We start from the raw sequence: 20,823 nt of genomic DNA, 5'->3' as shown, positions 1-20,823 counted from the left end.
AAAAAAAAAAAAAAAAAAAATTGACATGTTGATGAATTACTAGTCGGAGAAATATCTTTTCTGGCCGTATTTTTTATTCTAATAAACTAGTAGCAATTACAATATGTGTGCTTCTATAAAATTTGTCCTTGGATTTTGACCTGTTTAAAATTTTCCATGGCTTCCAGTCAAAATGGAATATTGACTGTGAATATTTATATCTCCTCTCTCCCAAGAATCTATCTGTAGAACAAAAAATGATAACAAAATAGAATAAATTAATCAAAGCACATAGAATGGATAGGGGAGAAAAATTTAAAGAAAATGAAAGCTGAATAGAATAATGCTACTGGATAAATCAATGGAGAGAACCTTAGTTCAGAAAAAATGTACAAGACAGCTGCAATGTAGATGGAAGCTGTTTATATGGCTAAGCTCAGTCAGAGCTCCATTTCTGAGAGGAGAGTCAGAGGGTAAACGACGGTCTAAAACAAGGTAATTCTTGAATACATACAATGCTTATTGGCAATTAAATTTAAAAACAAAATAACCTTTGAAATAAAAAAATATGAAGCAAAGTAATTAAGTGAGACTTTCTAAGCCAAGCTCTTTTAGGTTGGTGCTTTGTCAATCTGTTGGTCCATTTACACAGTGGCTTTTGCCCAAGCGATTCTCCTGCCTCAGCCTCCTGAGTAGGAGGCTTACAGGCATGTCACCATGCTGGCTAATTTTGTATTTTTTAGTAGAGACGGGTTTCTCCGTGTTTGTCAGGCTAGTCTCGAACTCCCAACCTCAGGTGATCCACCTGCCTTGGACTCCCAAAGTGCTGGGATTAGGCATGAGCCACCACTCCCAGCCAGCATCAGATTTTTAAATGTACCTAAAAACACTCTACTGTACCAATGCCTTCAAATTTATTATCAATCTTGATTTTAACTTAGAATTAAAGCAAGAGTAATCAAGTAAATATTTTTCCTAGTCATTCTTTCGGAAAAACAACAGCAAAAAAGAACATGGGAGGTGGGTGGCTAATTTTAGATGGAACGAAGCTAGCCCAAGAATATAATTAAAAGACTCTTCCAATTAACAACTGTTCTGTGTTCCTAGCCAGCAGTGAATTCTGTCCATGTGAAAACAAACTATAAATAATGCAACTAGGAAGCTGAAGGAACTTGATGGTATGGTCAAAAGATTTTTCTTTGGTCTGCAACAAGGACAAATAAGATCAAGACTAGGTGCTGGAGCTCATGCCTGTAAGAACATCAATTTAAAAGACCATGAAAAATGAAAATAATATACAAAAATGTACCATCATATATGAAATCTAAAATTCCATTTATTATTTAGAATTGTGATTTGCACTTAAAGGAGTAAAAACAGATATGGTGAAAAGTAGTTAAATCTGGGGAAGAAGAGGAGTGGAGGCATAGGAAAAGAGAAACTCACAATTTTTATTAGTATGCCTTCATTTTGTGCTGGTATTTTATTCTCATGTATCTAGATTGCTTTTAATTTTTAAATGTTTCTCATATCTTTTCTTTGCACTGAGTACAGATAAAAAAATGGATTTCTCTCAGAATGTAAATATCAGCAGTCTATCAGGTATGCTCTTTTTGTTTGTTATGTGCTACTCTCAGGGATAAATGTAGTTTTGACTTCCCTCTTCCTGCATTCACTCATGTTACACACTAAGCCAACAGCACTGGTGAAGAAGGTATGGGACTGAAAAGGACATCGTCTTCCTCAGTGCCACTGCTGCATCTCAAATGGTTGAAAGGAAGGAGGGTTACGGTGATTTCTAGAAGGAAGAAAATAGGGTTTTTCCTAGTGAGTCAACAACAGGATGATAGCGGATTTCCTGCCATACCTAACTTGCCACGTATTTATCAAGCATCCAATGATAGGTGTGGTGTGTAATGGCTGTGGGCTGTAAGTGGGAAGCATGTGGGTTTGGGATAGATCTATGTTTGAATCAAGAGATTTCAGCCAACTGGTCACATGAATTTAGGCAAATTAAGCATCAGTTTTTTTAATTTTTGAATGGGGATATTATAATAATAACTATATCATAGAATGTTTCATGTAGATTGAACAAACTGTGATGATTAATTTTCTGTGTCAACTTGGCTAGGCCATATACCCAGACAGTTTGTGAAATACCAGCCTAGATGTCACTGGGAAGATATGTTCAGATGAAACTGGATTTTACGTTTGTAGATTTTGAATGAAATGGATTATCTTCCATAATGTGGGCTGGTCTTTTCCAATCAGCTGAGTCTTAGAAAAACTACTGAGGTCCCCAAAGGAAGCGGGATTTTGGCTTCCAGATTGCCTTCAGACTGAAGATATAATATCAATTTTTCCTTTCAGACTGAAGATATATCAGGTTTTTAACCTGAGGGCCTGTTCTATACATTTTGGACTTGCCTGCCTCCACAACTACATGAGCCAATACCTTAAATCTCTCTCTCTCTCTCTCTCTTGCACACACACACACACACACACACACAAATGCCACTGGTTGTGGCTAAGGAGAACTCTGACTAATACACTAATACAGTGTGGAGGCAGTATAGTGCAGTGGATGAGAACACAGGCTGTACATAAAAAAGGATGAGTTTGTGCCCTTTGCAGGGACATGGATGAAGCTGGAAACTATCGTTCTCAGATAACAGACACAAGAACAGAAAATCAAACACCACACGTTCTCACTCATAAATGGATGTCGTACAATGAGAACACATGGATACAGGAAGGGGAACATCACACACCAGGGCCTGCTGGGGGGTGGGTTGTTAGGGGAAGATAGCAGGGGGTGGGGGAGATTGGGAAAGGCTAACATTAGGAGAAATACCTAATGTAGATGATGGGGGGATAATGCAGAATACCACCATGACACGTGTATTCCTATGTAACAAACCTGCACTTTCTGCGCGTGCATCCCAGGACTTAAAGTACAATAATTAAAAAAGAAAAAAAAGAACATAGGCTATAGTACTATGCTAGCAGGGTTAGAATTTCAGTTCTGATACTTATATGTTGTATCAGTACATAGAATTAAACAATCTCTATATACCTCATTTCTTCATCAGTAAATTGGAGGTTATAATGACACCTACTTAATAAGGTTTTATTTTATTATATACTTAAATTTTTATTATATAAATATAAATGAAAGTAGAGTGAATTATATAACAAATCTCCTTGTACCTGTTTGAAAGGTACAATATTTTCCATCTCCACATCAATATTTTCCATCCATATCTCCACCATCATCACTCCTCCAAGCTAGATTATATTAGTGACTAGATCTCATACCATTTAATATTTAAATACTTCAGTATGTGAATCTTATAGCTAAAGATGTCTTTTGCTATACACAATCACAATATCACTGCAACTCCTGCATTTGTTTTTGATTGGCATATAACAAATTATCACACACTCAGCAGTTTAACAGCATATACTTGTTACCACACAGTTCCCACAAGTTGGGAGTCACGGCCCAGTTTAATTAAGTCCTCTGCTCAGGGTCTCACAGGGAGTGCAGTGTAGATGTGACGCTGGCCAGACCACCCATCTTTCTAGAGCTGAGGCTCCTCTTCCAAGCTCTCTCATGGTGCTGGAACAATTACGTGTGGTTTAGGATATAGGTTACCGCCTTCTTCCCGGCTTTCAGCCACAACTCCTCTAAGCCCCTGGAGGCCTCTGCATTTCTTTGCCATGTGTCTCTCTCATACACCCTCTTGAAACATGGAAGCTGAATTCTTTAAAGGCAACAGGAGTTCTCTCTCTCTCTTCAGGGAAGGCTTCAGCCCTCTTTCAAGGACTTACATCTGATGAAGTGAGACCTACTTGGGATAGTCTTTCTATAGATTAACTCAAAATCAACAGACTGGGGACTCTTCTCTAGTTTTGTTTTCAAAATCCTGTCATCTTGCTGTCTAATATAACCTGATTATGTGAGTGACATTTCATCATATTCACAGTCTTACCCACAGTCACGAAGGAATTACAAAGGTCATGTGCACCAGAGGCTGGATCTAAGGGGCCATTTTGGAATTCTGTCTACCACAATTCTTAACAAAATTAGCAATAAGTTCTTAATATGCTCTAATAGCATTAAAATGTCTTTCTTTTCTTTTCATTGGATTTCTAAGAATTATAATCAAAGACTTAATTGCATTTGGTTAATATGCCTCTTGAATTTATAGACCATTTATAGAATATGCCTCTTTTAATTTATAGTTCTTTGTTTCCTCCTTTTATTTGTTCTTTGCCATTTATTTGTCAAAAGGTAGGTCATGGTTGGGCACAATTTCTTATATTCTGAATTTTCCTTTTCATACTTCTCTGGTGTCATTTAACTCTACAAAGTTATTTTAAAAACTGAATGTTTATAAGATGCTTAGAAACCTGCCTGGCCCACAACAACAGCTGTATGTGTATGTTGTTATTATTATGTAAAGCATCTAAGATAGCAATTGATGCAAAGTGTTGTTCAATAAATCCTTTTCTGAATTTTCATCCTGTATTTCTTCTTCTTATAGAAGATAGCACTTCAAGCTGAGTTACCTACAATAACTCTTTTGGACAGTTAGCATCCCCACCATGCTACACTGATCATTTGGAGTATTTTTGTTGTGTTTTGCAGCACTGCAGTAGTACTTCATTGACCAGTCTGTCAAAATCTACATAATAAAATTATTTAACCCAAATGACACCTTCTCACTAATAATCATTAATAAATATCTCCTCTCAAATTGTAACTTGAGAGGTATATTAGAGGTCATTTTATACCTTTTAACAAACAGCTATGTATTTGGATAACTGAAATTACAATTCAGTTATCCTGAATCTTTTCACAATTTTTTTTAAATTATAATTTTTCAGCATTGGCAACACTTGCCCTGATATAGGATGTATTAATGAGTTAAGAATATATATGAAGTTTCATAAATCTAAATTTAGGTCATAATAACCTTCTTCAAGTTGTACCTGCTCAGGTTACTTTTTTAAACTTGGCTGGACATATAATTTCCAAAATTAATTTTTAAATAAAATTTTAGGCTTATAGTTGATATACTAAAATATTAGCAATGAAAATACGACATGCTTTAACTTAGAAATATTTAATCCAACCATTCAACAACAATCATTTATTACATACAAAGTGCTGAATGATAAGAGATTCAAAGATCAATGTGACAGTCCCACCTCACAAACCTTTCAATCATGTGGAAGATATGGAGATGTTTACAAGTGATTAGGATGTAAATTATTTGTCCTTTGCTTTAGCGAAGATATCAGGTATGATACCTAAGTGTTGAGTTTTACAGACAGCAGAAATTGCCTGGTTCAAGGCTTCCTTTTTGAGGTGGAAATATAGTTGTACATTAAAGAAAAAGCAGGTAAAGAAGGAAGAGGAGGCTACTCAAGACTAAGGTAACAGTATGAATGAAAAGCCCAGGAGAATAAGTACCCAATGCATCAGTAATAATAAGTAATCTCACAGACATGAAATACAGGTTGCAAAGACAATCTTGAAATGTCAAAGGACTTAGAATCAGATAGTGGAGGAAATTAAACAATAAGCTTTTACTTTTTCAGTTGGTAATTAACTGTCAAAAATGTTATAATTTGCTTCCTCTGATTGTGGGAATCAGAATCCACAGGCTTTGTTCTCCCCTACTCCATCATCCAAAACCCTGTCCAATTCCAGGAAATAGACAGGTTAGTAAATTATTTTCATTTTATAGAACTGCTTCTTTAATGACAAAAAATGAGTTGGAAAACTGTTTTCCAAGAAATCACATTTGATAATATTTTTATCTTCCCAGTTGGCTATAAAGTTTAATTTTCCCCTATGTTTTCTTTCAGGACATAATTATTTGTGCCCAAATGATTGGCTATTGAACCAAGGGAAATGTTACCATTTTTCAACTTCTTTTAAAACGTGGAAAGAGAGTCAACATGATTGCACACAGCTACAGGCGCATTTACTGGTGATTCAAAATTTGGATGAGCTGGTGAGAAATCAAAAACAGGATTTAACTTCACAAAGAAAGCATGCTAGGTGCAGGTTCACTGTCTAAGAAGCATGGGAGGTTTACTGTCATTGCTTTTGAACATGTGTTAGCCATAAGGTAGTTACTATTGTTTATGAAAATGCTAATGTATATAAAACATATATTTTATTAATGCCTGGCACAGAGATTTACTCTGTAGAAGACACCCAAATTTGTTTAAACAAATAAATGAATAAAAACACCATCTTCTCTGCAGAAGTTCATACAGAACAGTTTAAAACCTGGGCATTTTGGTTGGATTGGATTGCATGTTACATCCCATGGAAACCTATGGATGTGGATAGATGAACGCTTTTTAGTTCCACAATTGTGAGTAATTATTTGTAAGGGAGGGGTGATAATGTTTATTTATAGAATTATTTTTTAAATTACGCTTCCTTACTTTCCATTCTTTTTGTCCTTCTTTCTCCATTTTCCCTCATCTTTACTTTTTTTTCCTTTCTAGCTCTTTTCTTTTTTCCTTCCCCCTACCTTTTGTTTTTTTGCTTCCTCTCTTCTTTTATATTAACTGATTTTGAAAAATGGGGATGGAAAACATGTGTCACTTGGCATTTTAATTGTCCAAAATTCATAATAATTTTTAAATTTCTAAACTGATTTAAATCTCATTTAAAATAATATGCAAATCTTTTTATGTGGTAAATGCAAAGAAAAAATTCGCCTGTAAATAAAAGCAGCTGGAATAGGTAGAAAGGTCTAAAGTTGAAATCAAAAAACATAAATTCAAAAATGTTTGACCTTCAAAAATTCAACTAAACATGTTGATCTCCTCCCTCCCTTCCTTCCTTCCTTCCCAGGCTGGAGTGCAGTGGCATGATCATAGCTCACTTGATAATGGAAGTCTTCTGCCTCGGCCTCCAGAGTAGCTAGGACTACAGGTGTGTGCCAGTACACCTGGCTAACTGTTTGTATGCTTTGTAGAGATGGGTTTTTTCCATGTTGCCCAGGATGGTTTCCAACTCCAAACTATCACCCACCTCAGCCTCCCGAAGTGCTGAGATTACAGGTGTGAGCCACCACTTCCAGCCTGATACCTGTATATCAGTATAAAAAGAGCAATGGTACTTTGTTTACATTGTTCTTATGTGAACATGAGATATTGCATGTAAGAGTACTTTAAAATTCTGAAGTGTCACATTTAGACATTTTCTTCTGTGCTTTCATTTACTAGTCATATTACCAGAACATTTGAGAGTGGTAAGTTTGGAGCAAAGAACATGGAGTGATAGTTCATTTCAGTTGATAGTTATCTACTTCTAGGTACATCTATTCTACATTTATTATCATCCTTCGTAAACATAAAACTAACATATGAAGCTGTATTCATCTCCTGGACCTGCTTTTAATACAATCTTTGAAAAATAAGTAATACTTCTTATTAATTTTTATTATAATTTATATTATTTTTATTTTGTTTTACTTTTTAGGAAACTAGTATTACTATAAAGGTAACATATCCCTTTTAAAAGCTTTTATAATTTAAAGGAAACAACACACATGCAGGTGGTTATGATAGTGTTCAGTTTGTATTTTCTTAAATTATCATTAGTAACTTGCAAAAATAGTTTATGAAATAGCTCTCTTCAAAGTCATTCCATTCATACATCATGTGTCGTCCTACCTTATATTGTGGAAGTTATATAAGAAATTTAAGAGTCATCTAATAGTTTTTACTTTGACTTAAACAAAATCCTGGGTGGCTGCCTCCCAACTCACATTGTTATAGCATATCTATCACTGTGTAGTTTTTATTGAAAACATTTATTTTTGGCATCTACTTACCATACACAAAATTATTTATGCTACTATGTGGAAAATGAGTAGATGAGAGACAAAACTGAAACTATGGAGGACAGTTTGAAGGCTATGACTAGAGACGAGGGAGAGACAATGGTAGCTTGAGTCTAAATTGAGAAGCTGGGGGAAGCGAATGGATAGAAGGGATAATCTGGAAATCGAATACTCAGGTCTTGCAGGTACATACAATGAGAGGTTTGAGAGGTAAGGAAGAACCTGGGGTGTCTTCTAGTCTAGCTTGAGCTAGCATGGCATTGTTACTAAGATAGGAAAGAGGAGAAGAGGTTGCATTAGCAACGAAAATTCCATTCTAAAACATGTGTAAAATGTTGGCTGCCGAAGAATTACCTATAAAAGTTTGGCTGGAGAAAACTTTAAAGGATACTAACATCGGGCCGGGCCCAGTGGCTCACGCCTGTAATCCCAGCACTTTGGGAGGTCAGGAGATCAAGACTAACCGGACCAACATAGTGAAACCCCATGTCTACGAAAAATACAAAAATTAGCTGGGTGTGGGGGCATGTGCCTGTAATCTCAGCTACTTGGGAGGCTGAGGCAGGGGAATAGCTTGAACCAGGGAGTGGAAGGTTGCAGTAAGCTCAGACACCACTGCACTCCAGCCTGGTGACAGAGCTAGATTCTGTCTCAAAAAAAAAAAAAAAAAAAGATACTATCATCATTTTAAGTTAGATGCTCAAAAATCTTTTCTTTATCTCTTAGGTTTTCGGTTATTGGACCAACTGATGACAGAAGCTGTGCCGTTATCACAGGAAAGCAGGTGTATTCTGAAGACTGTAGCTCCACATTTAATGGCATTTGCCAGAGAGATGCGATCTTGACACGCAGTAGAACCAGTACTGTGTAAATGTACAACAAAATGTAGAAATACCTTACATGTTAAAGCAGAGCCAGATTTTAAAGACTTGGGTTTTTAAAGTAAAGTTTCTGCTAACAGACATTATCTACATAGGAGAAAAGTATTTTGTCCTAAAATGACCATAAAGACAACTTCTGAACAGAACTTTTACTCCATACTTGAATTTCTGTTTTGTCTTTTCCATGGCTGTACAATAAAAGCTAAATAAAAAGCTAATAGTTATTCAACAGTTTCATATTTTTTGCATTTAAAATAGCATAGAATAAGACAACTTGAAAGGAATGTTTTTTAACTATATGTGCTATGTGGTAGATGAGAAGGAAAGAAGCAACATATGTACAAATATAATATTCAAAGCATGGAATAATTGTTAAGTTTTTCATTTGTGTATTGTAGCCTGAACTGTTTGGTGGGGAGTGAGTGTTGAGAAATAACCTAATTGGTATAATGCAAGCTAATCAGGTGATGGATAAACTAAAAGCTCAGACTTCACCACTATGTGATATATCTATGTAACAAAATTATACTTGTACCCCTTAAATTTATACAAATAAAATAAAATAAAGTCATGTGGCCAAATACTTAAACAACAGAAAAGAATAAAAGCAAATCTGTGCATGAAAATTTAAGAATTGAAAGAAATATGTTAACAGTGCCTATTTTTTTCTTTAGTGAAATACAAATTTATTTCATTTTCTATCCAAATATAAAATGTTAATGTAATGCTTTTAAATAAAAAATACAATAACTTATATTTAATACATTTATTCTTTAGAGCTTTATTGAGGTCAAACTGGTATACAAAATATTGCACATACCTATTGCATACTTTCCGGTGAGTTCGTATATACCTGAGATGCCATCACCACAACTAAGGTACTAAACATATTCATCACCTCATGGTCTTTGTGTCTACCTGGTTTTATTTTTATAAGAACACAACATGAAATGCAATTTCTTAATTTTTCTTTTTTTTTTGAAATGGAGTCTCGCTCTGTTGCCCAGGCTGGAGTACAGTAGTGCGATCTCAGCTCACTGCAACCTCCACTTCCCAGATTTAAGCAATTCTTGTGCCTCAGCCTCCTGAGTAGCTGGGATTACAGGCATGTGCCACCATGGCCAGCTAATTTTTGTATTTTTAGTAGAGACAAAGTTTCACTATGTTGGCCAGGCTGGTCTCAAACTCCTGACCTCAAGTAATCTGCCCACCTCTGCCTCTCAAAGTGCTGAGATTATAGGCATGAGCCACTGTGCCCAGCCTCTTATAGAACTTATTAATCTTGTATAAATGAAACTTTCTGTGATTTGAGCAACAATTTCCCATTTCGCTTTCCCTCTAGCTTCTGGAAACTAGCATACTATTCTCTGTTTCTGGGGGTTTTATTTTTAATGGAAAACCAAAAACTTTATTTTTCAGTATACTAAAAAATTAAATTTAATCTCATTTTGTCACTTTTTCTATGTGATGCAGGATTTTTGCAACTTAGTTCAGCTAAAATCCAGATTCTTGTCACACAACCAGGAAAAATTAGGCACATGGACACATTGAAAAGTGAGGAGAGCAGAATTTATCAAAAGAACGTGCTCAGAAAAAAAAAAAAAGTGGAGGGAGGCGTCCTGCCAACAGTCCCAGCTGGCATATTGAATAACAGGCCACCACACACACAAGCGGAAGAGGCCAGGCTCCCCTACCTGCATAAGGTTTGAATTCCTGGTAGCTCCATCCCATTCTCCCAGTGTGCAAGCAAGCCCCTAGTCCATTTTGTGCAGGTTCCCTCATCTGCACAAAAGCACCTGATATAAACACTTTTGGGGTAGGTCAGAGATTCTCTGAGGCTCTTCCCTTATCTGCCTCCCTCATCTATCACATGTGTTTTCTACTTCTTGGATTTTAACTCCTTCTAAGCATTTGGTGTAATAGTAGACCAGGCACATGACTATAGTTATGCCATTTCTTTGTTAAAGTCTCTCATTATTATAGTGTGGGAGTCTAAGTCTCTTTGTAGGTCTCTGAGAACTGGCTTTATGAATCTGGGTGCTCCTGTGTTGGGTACATATATATTTAGAATAGTTAGCTCTTCTTGTTGCATTGATCCCTTTACCATTATGTGGTGCCATTTTTGTCTCTTTTGATCTTTTTTGGTTTAAAGTCTGTTTTACCAGAGACTAGGATTGCAACACCTGCTTTTTTGTGCTTTCCATTTGCTTTGTAAATATGCCTCCATCCCTTTATTTTGAGCCTATGTGTGTCTTTGCATGTTAGATGGGTCTTCTGAATACAGCACACCGATGAGTACTGAATCTTTTAACTGGGGGCATTTAGTCCATTTACATTTAAAGTTAATATTGTTATGTGTGAATTTGATCCTGCCATCATGATGCTAGCTGGTTGTTTTGCCCTTTAGATGATGTGGTTTCTTCATAGCATTGATGGTCCTTTACAATTTGTAATGTCTTTGCAGTGGCTGGTACTGGTTATCCCTTTCCATGTTTAGTGATTTCTTCACTTCTTGTAAGGCAGGACTGAAGAAAATCTCTCAGCAATTGCTTGTCCATAAAGAATTTTATTTCTTCTTCACTTATGAAGCTTAGTTTGGCTGGATATGAAATTCTGGATTGAAAATTCCTTTCTTTAAGAATGTTGAATATTTGTCCCCACTCTCTTCTGGCTTGTAGAGTTTCTGCTGAGAGATGCGCTGTGAATCTGATGTGCTTCCCTTTGTGGGTAACCCAACATTTCTCTCTGGATGCCCTTAACATTTTTTCCTTCATTTCAACCCTGGTGAATCTGATGATTATGTGTCTTAGGATTGCTCTTCTTGAGGAGTATTTTTGTGGTGTTCTCTGTATTTCCTGAATTTTAATGTTGGCCTGCCTTGCTAGGTTGGGGAAGTTCTCCTGGATAATATCCTAAAGAGTGTTTTCCAACTTGGTTTCATTCTCCCAGTCACTTTCACGTAGACTGATCAAACGTAGATCTGGTCTTTTCACATAATCCCATATTTCTTGGAGGCTCTGTTCATTTCTTTTCACTTTTTTCTCTAATGTGTCTTCTAGCTTTATTTCATTGAGTTGATCTCACTCTCTGATATACTTTCTTCCACTTGATTGATTCAGCTACTGAAACTTGTATATGTTTCATGAAGTTCTCATGCTGTGTTTTTAGCTCTGTCAGGTGGTTTATGTTCTTCTCTACACTGATTATTCTAGTTAGCATTTTGTCTAACCATCTTTCAAGGTTCTTAGCTTCCTTGCATCAGGTTAGAACATGCACATTTAGTTCAGAGAAGTTTGTTATTGCCCACCTTCTGAAGCCTGCTTCTGTCAATTTGTCAAACTCATTCTCTGTCCAATTTTGTTCCCTTGCTGGAGAGGAGTTCTGACCCCTTGGAGGAGAAGAGGTGTTCTGGTTTTTGGAATTTTCATCCTTTTTGCACTGATTTCCTCCCATCTTTGTGGATTTATCTACCTTTAGTCTTTGAAGTCGGTGACCTTTGCATGGGGTCTCTGAGTGAACATACTTTCTGTTGATGTTGAAACTATTTCTTTCTGTTTGTTAGTTTTCCTTCTAACAGTCAGGCCCCACTGCTGCAGGTCTGCTGGAGTTTGCTGGAGGTCCACTCCAGACCCCGCTTGCCTGGGAATCACCAGCAGGGGCTGCAGAACAGCAAAGATTGCTGCCTGTTCCTTCCTCTGTAACTTCGTCCCAGAAGGGCACCCCCTAGATGCCAGCCAGAGCTCTCTGTATTAGGCATCTGTTGGCCCCTGCTGGGAGATGTCTCCCAGGCAGTATACATGGGAGTCAGGGAGCCACTTGAGGAAGCAGTCTGTCCATTATCAGAGTTCAAACACTGTGCCAGGAGATCTGCTGCTCTCTTCAGAGCTGCCAGGCAAGGATGTTTAAGTCTGCCAAAGATGTACCCACAATCGTCCCTTTTCCCATGTGCTCTGTCCTAGGAAGGCGGGGGCTTTATTTATAGGTCCCTGACAGGCTGCTGCCTTTTTTCAGGGATGCCCTGCCTAACAAGGAAAGAGTCTAGTGGCACAGCCTGCCTGCAGAGGCTTTGCTGAGCTGCCGTGGGCTCCACCTACTTTTAACTTCTCAGTGACTTTGTTTTAACAGTGAGGTTAAAACCACCAACTCAAGCATCACGATTAGCAGATGCCCCTCCTCCCACTGAGCTTGAATGTCCTAGTTGAGCTCAGGCTGCTGTGCTGGCTGTGAGAATTTCAAGCCAGTGGATCTTAGCTTGCTGGTCTTTGTGGGGGTGGGATGTGCCGAGCCAGATCACTTGGCTCCCTGGCTTCAGCCCCCTTTCCAGGGGAGTGGATGGTTCTGGTCTCACTAGTGTTCCAGGTGCCACTGGGGTATGGAAAAAAAAAACTGCTGTGGCTAGCTTGGTGTGTTCCCAAATGGCTGCCCAGTTTTGTGCTGGAAACCCAGGGTCCTGGTACTGTAGGCACTGGAGGGAATCTCCTGGTGTGCAGGCTGTGAAGACCATGGGAAAAGTGCAGTATCTGGAGTGCAGGGGATAGTCCCTAATGGCTTCCCTTGGCTAGAAGAGGGAGTTCCCCAATCCCTTGCACTTCCCGGGTGAGGCGATGCCCCACCCTGCTTGGGGTCACCCTTTTTGGGCTGTATCCATTGTCTAACCAGTGCCAATAAGATGAAACAGGCACCTCAGTTGGAAATGTGGCAATCACCTGCCTTCTGCATTGCTCTCACTGGGAGCTGCCCACCAGAGCTTTTCCTATTCAGCTAGCTTGCCAACAATCCCTCTAGTAGCTTTTCTTTTTATCTTAGAAATGTGATAGTTATTTTCAAGTTTTGTTGAGGGGGGGATTGTAGGGAGGTTGGGGAGGGATAACATGGGGAGAAATGCCAGATATAGCTGATGGGGGATGGAGGCAGTAAACCACATTGCCATGTATGTACCTATGCAACCATCCTGCATGATCTGCACATGTACCCCAAAATGGAAAGTTAAAAAAAAATTAGAAACACAATGTTTGCTGAAGTAAAACTATTTAGATTTGCTGCAAATCCACTTGATATCAATAAGTCCTCTGGAACTATGGACTCCATCAGCACTCAAGAAAGCAAAGGATCCATTCCCTGTAATTTCCAACCTGAAAAAGAACATTCTAAATCAGTCTGAAAACCACATAGAGCTGTAATCAAAAAGACAATTAACAATGGAATGATTCCAAATATATTATACCAAACAGTGAGTTCCCAGAAAATATACCCATCTTCATATGCTACACTAAAATATCTGGCACGCTAAGGGAAAACAAGACTTAACTGCAGTATGTTTCTGCAGTGTTTTAAGTGTTTGTTGGAGTTAAAATCTGTAACCCTATTTAAAACAATTTGTAGATAGGCAGACAGACACACATAGATATATAAAGACGGGGAAACCATTATTTCCTTCCTTCTTTCCCTTCCTTCCTTCTTTCCTTCTTTCTTTCCTTTCTTCCTTCTTTCCTTCCTTCCATCCTTCCTTCTTTCCTTTCTATCTATATAGAAAGACAGAGAGTGTTTGCCAAATTCAAAGATCTCTGAAATTTAAAAAATCAGATTTCTGGCCTAATTTTAGTCGATGTAATTTTTCAAAAACTAAAAATAAGATTTATATTTACTTGGTACTTTTGAAACGAACTGCAGTAGAAACCTAAGAGACTGCTTACAATATGTTTTTACACTTCACCTTCATGGATAGGAAAAATCAATATCATGAAAATGGCCATATTGACCAAAGTAATTTATAGATTCAATCCAATTCCCATCAAACTGCCATTGACATTCTCCACAGAATTAGAAAAAAAATACTTTAAATTTTATATAAAACCAAAAAACAATCCATATAGTCAAGACAATTCTAAACAAAAAGAATGAGCTGGAGACATCACGTTACTTGGCTTCAAACTATGCTACAAGTCCACAGTAACCAAAAGAGCATGGTACTGGTACCAAAACAGATATATAAACCAATGGAACACAACAGAGACCTCAGAAATAATGCCACACATCTACAGCCAGCTGATCTTTGACAAACCTGACAAAAACAAGCAATGGGAAAAAAATTCCCTATTTAATAAATGGTGCTGGGAAAACTGGATAGCCATATGCAGAAACCTAAAACTGAATCCCTTCCTTACATCTTACAGAAGAATTAACTCAAGATGGATTAAAGACTTAAATGTAAAACCCAAAACCATAAAAACCCTAGAAGAAAACCTAGGCAATACCATTCAGGACACAGGCATGGGCAAAGACTTCAGGACTGAAACACCAAAAGCAATTGCAACAAAAGCTAAAATTGACAAATGGAATCTAATTAAACTAAAGAGCCTCTGCACAACAAAAGAAAGTGTCATCAGAGTGAACAGGCAACTGACAAAATGGGAGAAAATTTTTGTAATCTACCCATCTGACAAAGGTCTAACATCCAGAATCTACAAGGAAGTTAAACAAATTTACAAGAAAAAAAACTATCAAAAAGTGGGCAAAGGATATAAAGAGCCACTTTCTCAAAATAAGACATTTATGCAGCCAACAAACATATATAAAAAAAGCTTAGCATCACTGATAATTAGAGAAACGCAAATCAAAACCACAATGAGATACCATCTCATGCCAGTCAGAATGACAATTATCAAAAACTCAAGAAACCATAGATGCTGGTGATGGTGTGGAGAGATAGGAATGCTTTTACACTATTAGTGGGAATGTAAGTTAGTTCAACCATTGTGGAAGACTGTGGTGATTCCTCAATGATCTAGAACCAGAAATACCATTTGACCCAGCAATCTCATTGCTAGATATATACCCAAAGGAATACAAATCATTCTATTATAAAGACACATGGACACATATATTTATTGCAGCACTATTTAAAATAGCAAAGGCATGAAATCAACCCAAAAGGGCTATCAATGATAGACTGGTTAAACAAAATGTGGCACATAGTGGTACCACAGAATACTATGCAGCCATAAAAAGGAATGAGATCTTGTCCTTTGCAGGGACATGGATAAATCTGGAAGCCATCACCCTCAGCAAAGTAACACAGGAACAGAAAACCAAACACTGGATGTTCTCACTCTTAAGTGGGAGTTGAACAATGAGAACACATGGACACCTGGAGTGTAACAATACACACCCAAGCCTGTCAGGGGGTTGGAGGATGCGGGGAGGGAGAACATTAGGACAAGTAGCTAATGCATGTGGTGCTTAAAACCTAGATGATGGGTTGATAGGTGCAGCAATACACTATGGCACATACATACCTATATAACAAACCTACACATTCTGAACTTGTATCCCAGAACTTACAGTAAAATTATATATTTTTATATATATATATATATAGTTTTTTAAATTAGTTTCCTTTGTTGACAACCAAATCTTTTCTTATTTATAAATATAATTTGTCCTATCTTGCATATTTCAATATTTATATTATTGGTTGTTTTTCTTATCTAGCACTTAACTAAAATAATAAGGCAGAAATACATATGTATCCATGAAACAGTTCTATAAATAAAAAAGTAAACTAATAAAAAATAAACAAAAATTAAAAAAATAAATACAATATTTCTTATGATGAACATTTGGAAAGCTAAAGACAACTACACAATCTTTAACTGGTTTATCCCAAGAAACACTTTTAACAATTTTAATTCACTCAGGAAATGTTTACAGAAATAAATAAAATAAGCAACAAATAAATAAAAATAAATACTATTCATTGTGGCAGACATTTGAAATGTTAAAGACAATTATAAGGTCTTTAACTCTTTAAAGACAAAGAGATCTTATATAAACTTAATTAGGTGGAAAGAGGTACAAGTAATACACGAGTTTTGGTTTGAAATTGGGAGAATGGTTGAATTTGAATTACAAAAGAGCACTTATTGTCAAGCAAGAGCTTATTGTAAAGCAAGAGCTTGACAATAAAGATAACAAATAAAATAAAAATGGAAAATTTCACCATGTGTTATTTAACAAGGTGAGAAGAAAATGGGTTACTCTAGCATGTGCTTCAATGTGAAAGGGCCCATGTCATAGATAGGAGACTGAAAAGTTAATTACACTTAGAATAGAGAAAGATTTGTTTATAATACAACTGAAAATGATTTAGAAATTTTTATACAACATCAGAATAAGAACATTCCTAATATACTGGAAACTCATCAATTATTGAATATGGTGCCATTTGTCCATTTCCAAGAATCTCCTGGTTTTCTGCTTAGTCCAATCCAGTACGTATCAGTTCCTGTGAACCTCTTCAAAAATTCCTTTCACAAAGCAAAGGGAATCATCAATTACTTAACATGTTACAGTACATTGCTGAACATGCTTCCTACCCTCCAATTATTCCATCTTTTAGGATTCACATTCTGATTTGTCTTCTCGGAGGCTTCTATAATAACAAACAGCACAGACGTTGATATTTCAGTTAGTTTTGTCAGAAAGATTTTCATTTTGCTTTTCTGCATCTTAAATATCTTCAAATAGTTGGGCTATAATCAAGTAATTGATGCTGAGCTACACTCTGATTATCTTTAAAGGTAACTTTCATGTCTCTAGTTGGAAATTAATGAAAAAACCATATTTGAGTTTATTTCCTTCAAGTTCAAATTCCTAAACCATTAATACGTTCTAGTCACAGATTGAATGACATGAGGTATATATTAATATGATGTTAAATTTGCCTAGATGACAATATAAGACCTTAGCAAGTTCTATGAGATCTGATACAGCATCTTCTTCAAGGATGATAGAGAACTAATGTTTATGTATATTTTTGTGTGCACAGGTACTCTTCCAAAAATCATAGAAGAAGGATTGCAGGGGTACGAGTTTAATGGAAAGTTTAAGTACTATTAGAATAGAAAAACCCAAGGATAAATTACTTTGATTATATACTACAATATGAATGTCACTGATACTGTTTTTATGTAATTAGATGTGAAACTTACTTCTATATGAATATAATTTACTGAACGAAATATATTAAGTGATGGATTTAGTCATTCCTCTATTGGCTTTTTGCTATTGAACCACAAACCTCTTCATCAGCTTTTTGTTCTTTAACTTTTATTTTAGGTTCTGGGGTATACGTGAAGGTTTGTTATATAGGTGAACTTGTGTCATGAAGATTTGCTTTACAGATTATTTCATCACCCAGGTATTGAGCCATTAACCAATAGTTATATCTGTCATGTCTGTCATCACATAATTCTGGGTTAATCACAACAATGTGCTAATTGAGATCAATAGGAGAGGACTAGAAAGTTTTTACATACATCATTTACATAAGTACTGAACAAACTTCTTTATTAAGCAATTAATTAAACGTGAGTCTTATCCAATCCAAATAGAAACTGTCAGTAGTAATTTTAGATCAAAAATAAAAGTAGACAGACTTATTAGTTAAGGAAAGACATTTAAAAACAATTAATTCATCCATAACAAAAGAATTATAAAGTCAATCATGTAAACACCACTGCAACCATTGTGGTTCTGCTTTTAGCTCTGAGGAACTGCCACACTGCTTTCCACAGCAGTGGAACTTATTTTCACGAACTTATTTTCACTCCCACCAACAGTGTATAAATGTTCTTTTTCTGCAACCTCGCCAGCATCTGTAGTTTTTTGGCTTTTTATTAATATCCATTCTGACTGGTGTGAGATGATATCTCATTGTGGTTTTGATTTGCTTTTTTCTAATTATCAATTATGTTGAGCTTTTACTCATGTTTGTTGGCGGCATGTATGTCTTCTTTTAAAAAGTGCCTGTTTATGTCCTTTGCCCAATTTTAATAGGGTTGTTTTTCTCTTGCAAATTTGTTTAAGTTCCTTTGTTTTGGCAGATGCATAGCTTGCAAAAATTTTCTCTCATTCTGCAGTTTGTCTGTTTACGGTGTTAAAAGTTTCTTTTGCTGTGAAGAAGCTCTTACATTTAATTAGATTACACTTCTCAATTTTTGCAATTTTTTTTTTTTTTTTTTTTTTTTTTTTTTTTTTTTTTTTTTTTTTTTTTTTTTTTTTTTCCATTGCTTTTGTTGTCGTCATGAAATTTCCCTGTTTCAATGTCCAGGATGGTATTGCTTAGGTTTTCTTCCAGGCTTTTTATAGTTTTGGGTTTTACATGCAGAGTTGACTTTTGTATATTGTATAAGAAAGGAGTCCTGCTTCTAATCTTTTGCATATGGCTAGCTAGTTATCCAGCACAACTGATTAAATAGGGAGTTCTTTTCCTACTGCTTGTTTTTGTCAGCTTGTCAAAGATGAGATGGTCATAGGTGTCTGGCCTTATTTCTGGGCTCTCTATTCTGTTCCATTGGTCTATGTGCCTGTTTTTGTACCAGTACCATGTTGTTTTGGTTACTGAAGCCCTGCAGTATAGTTTGCAGTCAGATAACATGATGCTCCCAGCTTTATTCTTTTTGCTAGGATTGCCTTGGCTATTTGGGCTCTTTTATGATTCCATATGAATTCTAAAATAATTTTTTCTAGTTTTGTGAAGAATGTCATTAGTAGTTTGATAGGAATGGCACTGAATTTCTGTCCTTCAATATCATTCAACTGTTAACCAGTCAGTTCAACCTGGATAGAACTCTTGCTGGAGAACTGGTGCAGTTGTTTGGAGAACATGACACTCTGGCTATTTGAGTTACTGGAGTTCTTGCATTAATTCTCTCATCTCTGCGTGTGGGTGTTACTTTAACTGCAGTGCATATTTAGTACTGTCAACAGACCTCTTTTATGTATGTTTTCATAGGGGTGAGTGATGGCTGTAGATTGTGGCTTGGCACTCCTAGGCTGCCCACTGCAGCTCTTGGGTGATCTCAGTGTTTATGTTTCCTCCCCAACTTTGAGGCAGCAATGGAAGGGAACTTAGTAGTGGTTAAGGCCAACAGCCTTTTGCTTTTCTCCTGGGAGCTTCATTCCAGAGAGAAGCAAGTAAGCCATCATTCAGTGCAATCAGCCTAGGATGGAGAGTCTGTCTGTGGGCCCAAGCTGGGGGCTCCATGTCTGGTCAAGGTGGGTGGGCAGAGCCTGTGAAGATGGACTGGCCTCCTCTCCTGCAACTTATTAGAGGTGTGGATAAGAGACTTAGGGTCTCTGCTCCTTCGTTAGTCTGAGGGCAGCAAAGGTGGTTCCAGGACAGAGGCAGTGGCAGAGAGGTTTTCATTGCCCCTGAAGGCTCTGTCCAGGACATTCCAGAGCTGCTACTGGCTTGACAGCTCTGGAGAGGGGTGGCTGGAGGCTGAAACCTGGAGGACCCTCCCAGTGAAGAGACAAGGAGTTGGGTACCCATGTAATAGCCCGGCCAATTTTTCATAGGGCTGCTGTGGCATGGTGGGGGCCATCTCCAGTCCCTATTTACCTCCGATTTTCCAATACCTGTAGGTACCAATGGTGAAACCTGCAAAACAGCAAAGATGGTGGCCTGCCCCTCTCTCTGTGAGCTCTGTGTCAGGCAGATACACACCTATTACCAGCCCAAACACACCTGAAGGAGGTGGCTAGCGACCCTGATTGCATATCCCATCCAGTGAGGAGGAATGGGATTGGGTATCCACTTACAAGAGCAGTCTGGCCACTTTTTTGTAAAGCAGCTGTCCTGTCCTGGGGGGCCACTTCTGCCCCTGGACAACATGGACTCTCCAAAGTCTGAAGGCTGGATGGCTAAATCATCCAAACAGCAAAGATGGAGGCCACATTTCCCTCCAGGAGCTGTCTGAGGGAGATGCAATGCTGTTATTGATGGCTGGCTAGAATTCCAAGCCAGTAGGTCCTATCCTGTGGGGTGCCATGGAAGTGGGTCCTGCAGAATGTCACTGCTCAGCCCCCTGGATACAGCCCTTTTACTAGGGACATATAAGGTAGTATAATCTCCCTCTTTGCTGGAGTTGCAGCTACTTTTGCTGAGAAGCCTGGAAAGCCTGTCTAAGGCTCCCAGGTCTCTGCATGTGCCTGAGTGGCTGCTCTCCTGAGGCTCTAGGTAGCTCTGTCAGACTGAAGGCCCTAGTGGAGTTGGTTCACAAGGAGATCTCCTGACCTGA

At 37.4% G+C, this 20,823-nt stretch overlaps 1 protein-coding gene across 1 annotated transcript in view; it reads left to right on the top strand.

The window, feature by feature from the left end:
- Window positions 1-8,816, top strand: part of LOC108296520 (killer cell lectin-like receptor subfamily F member 2) — a 14,108-nt gene extending 5,292 nt beyond the window's left edge. The window contains exons 3-6 of the mRNA XM_017519004.2: window positions 1,534-1,581; window positions 5,860-6,008; window positions 6,265-6,377; window positions 8,586-8,816. Coding sequence (XP_017374493.1) covers window positions 1,534-1,581; window positions 5,860-6,008; window positions 6,265-6,377; window positions 8,586-8,730 — 455 coding nt within the window. The 3' untranslated portion in view covers window positions 8,731-8,816. The remainder of the gene's footprint in view (window positions 1-1,533; window positions 1,582-5,859; window positions 6,009-6,264; window positions 6,378-8,585) is intronic.
- Window positions 8,817-20,823: the final 12,007 nt, after the last annotated feature.

Source organism: Cebus imitator, unplaced genomic scaffold (genome assembly GCF_001604975.1).
Source record: "Cebus imitator isolate Cc_AM_T3 unplaced genomic scaffold, Cebus_imitator-1.0 Scaffold721, whole genome shotgun sequence".
NCBI lineage: Eukaryota > Metazoa > Chordata > Mammalia > Primates > Cebidae > Cebus > Cebus imitator.
Note: the sequence above shows the minus strand (reverse complement) of the source record. Positions and strands in the feature narration are given on the sequence as shown.